This window comes from Rattus norvegicus, chromosome 4, assembly GCF_021556685.1.
Source record: "Rattus norvegicus strain SHRSP/BbbUtx chromosome 4, alternate assembly SHRSP_T2T, whole genome shotgun sequence".
Lineage (NCBI taxonomy): Eukaryota > Metazoa > Chordata > Mammalia > Rodentia > Muridae > Rattus > Rattus norvegicus.
In genome coordinates this window covers 79,171,430-79,182,326 of record NC_141537.1, presented here as the reverse complement: position 1 = coordinate 79,182,326, position 10,897 = coordinate 79,171,430, and the positions used below count along the sequence as shown (strand labels likewise).

Below are 10,897 nucleotides of genomic sequence, written 5' to 3'. Positions count from 1 at the left end.
GCTTAGCAGGAAAGAAAAACACGTTAGAAAGAGCAGTTACATTTAAAATGGATGATCTGACATCTTCCGGTTACTTAACACAAAATTGTAAGTTCCTTTTACAAGACAAAATACTCTAGATCCGTTCAATAATTTCACGTTTAAAAAATAAGCTGCTACTTGTGTTTTCTTTGAGAGATATTTTAAAGTATTAATAAGGTTTTTTTGAAAGAGTACACCATATCAAATTATCAGTTGCTGAAGGAGTTTGTAGTATGAAGCCTATGTTCTCTATTCACGTTTTTTCAACTTGCAAGAGTAGCAAAACATTAGATTTTTTGCCTATATTTTCTGGTTATATAGAACTTAATTTCAGTCATCAAAACCCGGCAATTTCTCTTTTCCATAAAATGCCTGTTAAAAATATATCACAAGTTGTCTTTGAAGCCTTTGAGTAGAGCACACAACCATTAAACCACAGTTGAAGGTGCTCACAAGGACAGAGGAACTGCCTTCTTTCCGTATTCCTGCTCTCTGGCTCACATTTAGTAGGCTCAGGAAAGGCTCCACCGGGCCCAGACCCAACCCCCCAACCACCATTGTGCTCGTTACCTACAGGGAAAATTATGAATGGCTCTCATAGTCAAAGGAAGGGAGAAAGAGCCGAGGAACAGTTCCCCAGCGCGGCCGCCACCTAAGGCTGACGCTGAACAGGGTTCCCTGAGAGTCCCAAGTTCTTTATCAAAAATTATTTAAATAAAAGTATCAGACCCCCCCATCCCGCCCCCCCCTCCCCCTTCGAAAAAAAAAAAACCACAGGAAGCGAGGGTTTCCCTTTAAGTACCGACTTTTCCCACTCGGCCACCCCCAGCCCCACAGCCTCCGCCCCGCGCCCCTCCCCCACGCGGCCAGCCCGCCCCCGGCCTCATTTATCCAGAGTCTTCTCGCAGCCGAGCAGCCAATGAACGGCGAGGCGGAGAGCCACCCGGAGCGCAGGCGGAGGAGGTGTCGCGTAGACACCCGCCCAGGACGCCGGCTCCCCTCCCCCACGCCGGCCCGGGCCGCCCCGTTCGCTCGCTCGCTCGCTCGCTCGGTTCCCGGGGCCCGCGAGGGGAGCGGCACTCTGCCCCCGGGTTCTACTTTCCCCGGTCTTCAGAGCCACCGTGCGAGTTCGAGATTGTCATTCAGATTTCGTTGTTAAGTGGCCCATTTTTCAAAAAAAAAAAATCGAATGGTTAAAACTACCGTAACTGCAACCGGCGGGACCCCTTAACCGCTTCCTGGTCTTAAGAGAAAAGGATCGTTCGTCTGACCCTCCCGAAGCTCGGACCCTTTCGCAACTAGCCGTGCCAATCGCGCCTGGCGCCGGCTGCAGCGGCTGGGCGCTCTCCACCCCCTCCCCGGCTCGGGGTCCCTCGCCCAATCTCGCTTCCCCTCCCCCTCTCGCTTTTTTTTTTCTCTTTCCTCCGAAACCCACTCTAATTGAGGCGCTGGGATTCCTCACGTGAGACGTTGATTTGTAGTTTGAACACGTGGCTCATTCAAAAAGCCGGACACTCGGAGCGGCTGCCCCCGCCCCGCTCCCCTCGCCGCTGCCAGTCACCCCTCGGGGTTTTTTACGGGGAGGCGGCGCCTGCCCCACGTAGTGTGATATTTTCACAGCCCGCTGGCCGCTGCCAAAGGGGCTGGGGAGGAAGAGACAAAAAGTAGTTTCCCCCCCCCCGCGCCTCCTCCTTTCTCTCGCTAATCCCGCCTCCTCCCCAGAGTTAGGAAGACTCGACGCTGGGCTCGTCGCTAGGTTTTTTTCTTTCTCTCTCTTTTTTTTAATACCCAGAAGAGGAAAAAGGACCCTGGGATCTGGTTTTCGCCCGCCGCTCCCGTGCTTGGGTCACTGTGTGTGGGTTTGAAAGGCGAGGGGAGAAGAACAAAATCCACCGGCTCCATCCTCCGCCGTGGGTGCTTTTTAATTTAGCATTTTTCCTCGGGTTTTAAAACAACCCCCTCTTCACAATGAACAAATTGTACATCGGGAACCTCAGCGACCACGCCGGCCCCGCGGACCTGGAAAGTGTCTTCAAGGACGCTAAGATCCCGGTGGCCGGCCCCTTCCTGGTGAAGACGGGCTACGCGTTCGTGGACTGCCCGGACGAGGGCTGGGCCCTCAAGGCCATCGAGGCGCTTTCAGGTGGGGCCCGCGCGCGTGGTCGGGGCGTCCCCACCTCCGCAGCTGCCATCCGGGACTCCGCTTGCGGGGCGGGCGGGGGTGGGGAGAGGGACGCGCTGTCAGTCGCGGGGTGCGGCGCGTGCTGCAGGCCGGGCCAGGCGGGCCTTGGGGCCCAGCGTGGACGCCCGCCGGGCCCTCTCTCTGCCCGCTGTCCCCCAGCCGTGGGGAACAGAAAGTGGCCTGAGCCTCACGCCGGAGGGAGGCCGCGTCCAGGCAGTCCGGCTCCACCCCGCTGCGTCCACCTCGCGGGGTCGTTGGAGCGAAAGGGGCAGGTGGGCGGCGGCGGCCGGCTGTTGCCAGAACGGCAGCCTTGCCACGCGCGGCGCCGCAGTCCCGGCCCGTGCGCGCAGCCGCGGCCGGGGTGTCTGGGTGCGCTTTGCCTGGATGCCCGAGGGGAGAACAGCTGTCCGTGCCTTTCGGTTTCCACGGTCCCCGCCGGACTGGAGGCCGGTGCCTTGATGGGTCAGCGCGTGTGGACCAGCACCCTGGCCGCCCAATCCCCTCCAGGCACCCTGGCTCTTTAATCCCACCGCCCAGTGCTCCAGGCCAACCTGGACCGGGACCAGAAAGAAGGCCGCGCGCCCCCATGGCAGGCTGTTTGTTGGGGGTCTACCTCTTGTAGATCTTGGGGTGCTGGGTGGCCCTCGGAGGGGGCCAGGAGACAAAAATTGCAAGCCAAGTGGTGAGCCTGACTATTGCTCTCCCTCCCCAGCTTTCTGCAAGTTAAAAAGCCACACCCACCCGAAGAGTCAGCTCTGCACCGTCGCCTTGCCCTGCTCCTCCCTTGTCCTTGAGTCGGGTGGGAATCTTGGGGCCCTGCTGAGGTCACCGAAGCTGGCTGTGTTTTCTCTTAGAGACTAGATTTCAAGGTGGGGAGAGCCGCTGAATCTAGCTAGTCGTCTTGCCTCTTGTGTGTCCACAGGTAAAATGGAACTACATGGGAAACCGATGGAAGTTGAGCACTCGGTCCCCAAACGGCAGAGGTGAGCCGATTTACCTTTTTTTTTTTGGCCCCTTTTTAGGGAGGAAGCACTGAACACAAATGAAAAGTAGGACCCTTTGGCTCACACGCTGGGGCCTCGGTTCAGCTTGCTCTTTTTCTGCTTGCGTTTAAGTTTATGGCAGGTGTGTGTGCGCGCGTTGATCATTCTGGGACGTAAATGAGGGCTTGTCTGCGGCCCTTGCTTCTGGGTTATTGTTCCTGTTATAAAAGCCTGTCAAGGAAGCTTTCGCAGCTATATGTTCTTGGCAGAGCAGGTTTAGCCCCTTCAACTGACAATCCGAGTTTCAAAAGGGAATAGTCTTTGAGAACCTACGGGATTTAGAATGCAGGGCCAGGACAGATGTGGAGAAGCTGGTCAGCCGTGGTGGGCGCTTCTAAGAGAGGAAGAACACAGTTGGCTTTGCTCTGGTTCACTGGCCAGCCAGCGGCCATTAGAACACAGTGAATGCTAGGGTCCTGGGGCCTTTCAAACACTCCGAAGTTTTTTTGTTTTTGTTTTGTTTTGTTTTGTTTTTTTCAAACAGTGCCTTTGTTCCAGCTTCTCCTGCCCCTTACAAATAATCACCAAGAGACGGTGAGGGCTGGGGGGAATCTGCTACTTCAGTGAGATTTCTCTGAGAACATTTGTAGCTGTCACTTTACAAAGTATTTGCAGGCTATTTTAGCTACTGAAGCTTTTTGGAGAAATGGCTCTTTTTCCCCCTCTGGACTCTGTAACTCTTAACTGGAAAGACTGTTAGCCTGCTGGGTTTTGTAAGGTGGGGCGGGTTTCTGGCTTGCTTTTCAATCTCACCCCCCCCACCCCCCTAACCTGGAGCAAACAATAAGCTTGAAGTTAATTCAAACCAGGGCTGTGTGTGTCTGGTTAAGTATTTCTGAGAGTGTGCTCTGGGGGACAGAGGGATTTGCCCTGCAGAGACAGAGAGGGCAAGAAGAATGCTATGTGACTGTTTTGAATGAAGCTCTCTTCCACATGAATCATTTCACATTCCTGGTTTTAGGAATAAACTGGTGTGGATACTTGTAGATTTCTTTTTAAGTCCTTGCTTAATTTCCCCTAAGATAATTGGGAAGATATTTGTGTAACCTGATTTCATATAGTAGAATGTAGTCTTTTTTTTTTTTTTTTTAAGTCTTCTAAAGTAGATGTGGATAAAAAGTATCAAATTGATCTTGGTTTCATAGGAATTTAAACAATTGAGGGACAAATCATTTGCCCTTAGGAAGTTTAGAGACCTAACCTGTGAATCAGCCATTTTGGAAAAACGAAACTTATTGTACACAAGCTTAGTTGGTTTTATGTTTATCCAGTGTATCTTAGTGTTTGTCAATCAGTGCCCCACTCCCCGCCCCCATCATTCTGTGGCTTCATTTATGCAGGTGAGCACTCTTCTGCTTGAGCCACATCCCCAGCTCTTGGCTTTTTAAGCAACTGTTGAATTAAAAGTAAGCAAAACAACAAAACGAAAAAACTGGTGCCAGAGGCCTTCAGCTTCAGAATCCTGGGTCAGGGCAAATAATTATAATTAACAAAGGAACTGTTCTGAACTTAAAACATTAAATGTCTTTTTACATTTAAATTTAAAAACCTTAAATGAGTTTTTCAGCTACAGCTAATGTGTTGACCTCTATTTGCTGTATCCTCTGCCTTTTATTTTCGGAGTTAATGTCTCCCCATGTGTGGAGAATTAATTTAGGAACTTTGGTAACAACTGCTAGTCTTACTCCTAAAGCTCTGCTTAGCCTGAAAACAGTTACTTGTTACTTTTGAATTGCAGGGTTCCTCTTTTGGAAAGCTAGGAGACAGTAACAAGTGGGGGCAAATGTTTACTGGAAGCTTCTTCAGTTTATTAATAACGAGCTTTTCCTCCCCCCCCCCCCAAATGCTTAGCCCAGTGACGTAAACCTTACAGGTAGATGGAAGTAAATTGACTGACCTTTTCTTTCTGATTTGGGAGCAGTTGAATGCTCAACATCCTTTACTGAATTTTTTTTTTAAAGATTTATTTTCATTTATGTGAGTACATTGTAACTGTCTTCAGACACACCAGAAGAGGGTATCGGACCCCATTACAGATGGTCATGAGCCACCATGTGGTTGCTGGGAATTGAACTCAGGACCTCTGGAAGAGCAGTCAGTGCTCTTAACCCGTGAGCCATCTCTCCAGCCCTTTACTGATATGTTTTGCATGAAGACTTTTTTATGTCTCTGGGAAATTTACTGTTTATCTACATTACAGTGTAGGTTTAACTGAATCTTGGGACTGTGCAGTTTTCCTTATCTGAACTCTTCGGTCATCTCACAGGCTCTGGAAGAGGGTCAAGAAGTGACCTGGCATCTACATGCTCGCTCACACACCTCTGGCAAGGCTAAGAGGTGACGCTCATGCAGATTACTTTGATAGCGATTGCACAGCACAGGCGGACGGAGAGATGGCCAGGCTGGCCTGCTGGACTTTGGGATGGAGTTGGTTGTGCCTTGCGGTCATTTTCCACCACTGTGTTGGCATCTGAGGCAGGCACGCCTACTTGTAGGCCAGTGACCTTTATACCTGTTTGCAAGGCATGTCGGGAACTGGGTGCTGGGGAATACTTCTGGCTGCACTCTGAGAGGGATGAACGGGAGCAGGCACAGAGGTGATTGGATGCTTGCAGGCTAGCTGAGTTGGGCGGGGCCCTTCAGGAAAGGGTATTGTTGAGTTTGGTTCAAACCAAGCTTAGTTCCCCATTACTGAAGTCTCGAGGGAATGTGGAAGGAATGTGGCTTTTCTGCATTCAGATGCCCCTCTGTTGTAGATTACAGCAGAGTGCACAGGGCCAGAGGACCCGTTTGCAGAAAAGCATGCTTTGGACTGTGAGATGGTGTTACACACCCTCGGCTCCAAATTCAGAAGACACAGCATGGGAAGGCTTGATAGCTTCCTGAGGCAGGCCTGATTTTTTCCCCCCTCTCAGATTTAAGGTGAGTGAGGAAGAAGTCTTGCCTAGGAAGGATTGTAGCAGTGCGTTTGGGCGAGCCAGTGGTGTCTGTGGGGCTTCTGGACTCTGCTGTCGGTTTATGTGCAAGGCACTGCTGCCCTGTTTTTGTTGTGCTGTGGGCTGTTGGGCACCAGAGAGGGAATGGCAAAGTTGCTGACGCTGCAGAACTGAGACACGGTGGTTTTAGCTAAATTTCCATGACTTTCAGATTTGTGTCTCTTGTTTCCTTTTTCAGTTTTTCACAGCCTGCTCATATTTGATCAGACTTGTGATTTATTTAGCTCATAACCTTGGTTATGAATATTTGAGTAAAGGAGAGAAATCTTAAATGTTATAGTTGATGCGTACGGAGAAAGGTCCTTGAAAATAGTTTGTGGTACTAACACTCAAGTGCTTCATATTCTTAATAAGATAAAGGGAACAACCTATTTTGATACTGTAATCTTGGTCTTACGGTGTCAGTTGAGTAGAAGTTACTGGGTTACTGAGTTAAATTAATCTCACTGTAAGTAAAATGGCTATTTAAACACCAGTGGGTTGCTTCAGTGGCTGTTAAATGTAGACTAGGAGAATGCACTGTGCTCATGCCCAGGACATTGTAACTGCTGACTATGGGGCCAACTTCAGAGTCAGGATGGCAAACCCTGTTTTCAGTACAGAACATTTAAGCACAAGGTATTCCCTAGTGGTGTGGGACAGATGAGTCTCACTTTTGAACTGTGGCTGGACAAGAATTTGAAGCAGAGTTGTCCTTTGAGTGCAGAGCGTGAGTGACTAAGTGGTTGTGGCTGGAGGGTTTTTTGATTTATTTCTTTATTTACTTTTTAAATTTCCTACTTGCTCAGTACAGTTAGAATTTGTGAGATTTCTTATTTTGGCCTTAAAAGAATTTTTAGGAAGCAAACGGATGTTGCTAAGTAGCTTCTTCCATGTTTTGTTCACAGTTGCTCCGAGAAAGATGTCACTGAAATGTCACATGGGAATGGGGAACCTGGCCTCTGATCTTGGCCCTTGCTTTTTACCTGTGTGGCTGCAGAGGCTCAATTCAGGACCAGACACCTTTTGTAACAAACTCCAAAGGGCATCATTTGATCCTAGGTTTGGTCATTTTCTGGAAGCAAATGGGTTCTCAGATAGGCTTCAGACTTGAAAGTGTACAACAGTCAGGCAGTCCGTGAGTGGAAAGTCACCTCTGCTAGGCTCGACCCCCTCCTTCGTGAGCCCTGCCTGCCTCTGCGCACTGTGTTGGTTTAGGTCTGGGATCTTGAATTAAAGTGGGACTGTTGAAGCACCTCCTTTTTGTGAGAAGCTCTCTTGCAGCATCCAGGCAGCAGCTCCAGTGGTAACTAATGCTCGAAAAGTATGAATTTTCCCCTCGCTCACTCTGACAGTTGCTTTGGACTGGGAGGAAGGAGAAAGATGGTTTGGCTGTGCTATTCTTAGCTCTGTTTCCTCTATCGACTGTTGCCTCTGATTCAAGCTTCCAGAGTCACAAGACAGGAGGTGGCACTGTGGTAGCAGTGACCAAAGGATTGGCATTCTTAGTTAGGATTTCTGCCCCATATGTCCGATGTTTACAGACTGACTTGTACTGCCAGGGTTTTGCTCTGAGGCTGGGGGTAGGCCTACTTTGCAGTGCTCTATTAAAATTGAAGGTGTAATTTATCATGACCGGAAGTTCTGTCTGGTAAGTGCTTAGCATTAGTGAATAAATAGTATCAAATATTAACATGGTATGTATGTGAGCTTTATTATCTGAAGCGAGGGACTCATACCAGTCCTACATGTTTTAGAGAATTATCCTGAGACCATTTAACTTGATTAGAAAATAGTTTGAACTTACTTTGAAAACCGTAGGAGAGCTATAAGGTGAAATGGCCAAGTGTAGTGTTTTTCTTTTTCATTGAAGGGTAGATCTTGCTGTGTCACCCAGGCTCACTGCAGATTCTTAATTCTCTTGCGTCAGGCTCCTGGGGGCCATGATTACTGGTATGTATTACCATGTACCAGACTCCAAGTTGCTTACATATCTGGTTTTATTGTCACTTAATACTTGTCTAGGGAGAAGAGTCTGCTGTCATCATAGTATTGCATTTATCTGTCTGCCCAGCAAACTTTAGCAAAACTTACTGGTTTAAATAAGTTTTCTCTGGTGACTGGGCTTCTTGTTTCTCAGGCTGGGCCTCATGCTTGCTGTGTAGCAGAGGATGATCCTGAGCTCTACTCCTGCAGCCTCTACTTTCTGAGTGCTGGTTACGACATCAGCCACCACGCTTGTGTGCTGGGGGCTGAACTCAGGGCTTTGTGCATGCTAGGCAAGCACCCCACTAATGGAGTTACAGCCTCAGCCTTTTTTAGTTCATTTCTTTTGAGATAGGATCTCACTCTAATGCAGGCAGACTTGGAGAGCCTTCCACCTCAGCCTCCTGAGGTCTGTGTTCATAGGTGTGCACTCTTACACTTAACTTGCTCTTTCTACGCCCTCCTTGCCCCGCCTCCCGCCCCCATCTTTCTATTGTCAACACGCAGGTTTCTCTGATTAGCTCTGGCTGTCCTGGACCTCATGTTGTTGTAAACCAGGCTGGCCATTGAGCTCAGAAATCTGCCTGCCTCTGCCTCCCAAGTGCGGGATTAAAGGCGTGCGCCACCAGCTGCCTGGCTCTTTCTATGTTTCTGTGAGTCTGTTAGGTGGTTGGTTCTGTCCCACGTGATTTCATTTTGGGTGATTTACTAAAGCTGGAATAAAGAGTCCTAGAGGAGTCTCCCCCATAACTGGCCCCTAAGTGCTTATCCTTCTAAGATCTTGGTGGCATCTAATTATTCAGTAGCCAAAAAGGTCCTCCCCTCCACCTCTCTCCCGAGAGATTGCACATTGTTATCTCTGTCTCGTTCCATTAATTAAGGAAATTCATCAGACCAAACTGGGTAAAAGAAAGATAAGGAAATAGTCTGTCTGCAGATGGTAAAGTTGTGTGCAAGATCAGCAAGGGAGGAGTTGGTGGGAGGGGCCATCTTTACATACACAGGTGCTGGGGATTACAGTCAGCATAGGAAGCTCTACCACGGCATTCTAGCCCACCCCTTTATTTTTTGGACAAGTTTTTTTTCCCCACATAGCCCAAGACTGGCTTTGGGATTGCCATGAAACCCAGAATTATCTTCGGTCTTAACATATACTTGGGAAATTTTTTGATGTTATTTCTGCTAAAGGGGCTACTACTGGCTTCAAATGCTTGGAACATAAAACATGTGAACATTGGACCAAAGGTGTACCCTAGTGGTAGAGTGCTTATCCACCATATAAAAGTCCAGGGTTTACTTTTCAGTACTGAAGACATTTTAAAATTGTTTTTATCAATAGAAAGCAGAGTCAATCACCATTCACCAGCAGGAGCATTATTGGAGGGACAGATGCTGGGGCGCAAGTAGGAACTTTACTTTGGGCAAGTTTCTAGTAGAAATAGAAAAGAAATGGAGAAGATGTTGTATCCTTCAGTCTGGAGCTTGAAGGAAGAAAGAAGGTGGAGATGAACATTAGGAGACTGACTATATGAGCTTGAAACCATCAAATTGTTCGAGATCCTCAAGGGACTGAGCCTGAGGCTCTGGGCCAGGTGAAAGGAGAAACCACCATGTGTGGGATGAGAACTAGCTTGGCGCCACACAAGGAAACTCACCAACAAAGTGAAAGTAACTTGGCAAGGCAAGCTCTTTTTGTAAAAAGGGTTCACCAGAGGGGCTGGAGAGATGGACCCGTGGTTTAGAGCACAGCTCCTCCACGGCTCCTCTCCCAGAGGATTCGGATTTGGTTCCCACCATCTATGTGGCAGCTCACAACTGTCTGTAATTCAGCCCAAGCGAATGCTTCCTCCTGACCTCTCCAGGCACCAGGTGCCCATGTGGAACACATACATAGACAGGTAAAAAGACTCCTACACAGAAAATAAGAGTAAATCAGGCTCTAAACGAGTGGGGAGGTGTCTGTATGTGACTAGCAAGTAGCAAGAGAGATAGTCACGTTGGTGGTGACTGTGTCTCATCCCTGATGAGAGTTTGACCTCAAAGTCTGATGTGATTGGCTACTCAGCAGGTAGAATGGGGAGAAGTTTCTGGGAGTAGGAGACCTTTTGGGGCTCATTGCCTTGATAGGAAAAAACCCCTTTTCTTCACAGTGGTCAGATAGAGGGAGTGTTTTGAGGAAAACACTGGAAATGGAGGTGCAGTCGCCTGGGTTGGGTCCTGCTCAGGAGTTCTGTGCAGTAGGTGAGTGAATATGTGGGTGGAGGGAGGGTTAGCTCTCAGGCATGGGTGCAGAGGAGATGGCCCAACACTCACGAGGTTGCTAACGCAGAGGACCCAGGACTCACCTGGTGGCTCACAACCACCACTACTCGAACAGCCTATTCTGACCTGTAGGCCCCAGTCACCTACATGATGCATACACAGACACACGTATTCATGTAAAATAAAACGGAAAATGAGAATTTAAACGATCTGCCTCCCTTTGCTTCCAGAGTGCTGGATTAAAGACATCACCACCACACCGAGTTAACCAAAATAAATAAAAAAAAATCTTAAAGAAAAGTAAGCAATAACTCGGTCTTCTGGCCCTGCTGCTCTGAGAGAACGGTGTTATGATGTCTCAGTGACCTGACATAGGGCGTTTCTTCCAGATTTCATGTGTTAAGCTCTTGGGTTGTGGTCTTAATTTC

General features: G+C 48.6%; 1 protein-coding gene across 4 annotated transcripts in view; it reads left to right on the top strand.

Annotated features, from left to right (window-relative positions):
- Nucleotides 1–1,748: 1,748 nt before the first annotated feature.
- The window catches only part of Igf2bp3 (insulin-like growth factor 2 mRNA binding protein 3), a 134,396-nt gene continuing 125,247 nt past the window's right edge, over nucleotides 1,749–10,897 (top strand). Inside the window, exons 1-2 of one of the 4 annotated variants that reach the window (NM_001372112.1) lie at nucleotides 1,749–2,164; nucleotides 3,126–3,186. In NM_001372112.1, the coding sequence (NP_001359041.1) occupies nucleotides 1,990–2,164; nucleotides 3,126–3,186 (236 nt within the window). In that variant the 5' untranslated portion in view covers nucleotides 1,749–1,989. Of the gene's footprint in view, nucleotides 2,165–2,238; nucleotides 2,886–3,125; nucleotides 3,187–5,925; nucleotides 6,169–10,897 lie in introns of those variants that run through there. The other 3 variants (XM_087657376.1, XM_087657377.1, XM_087657381.1) reach the window with 3 other exon arrangements.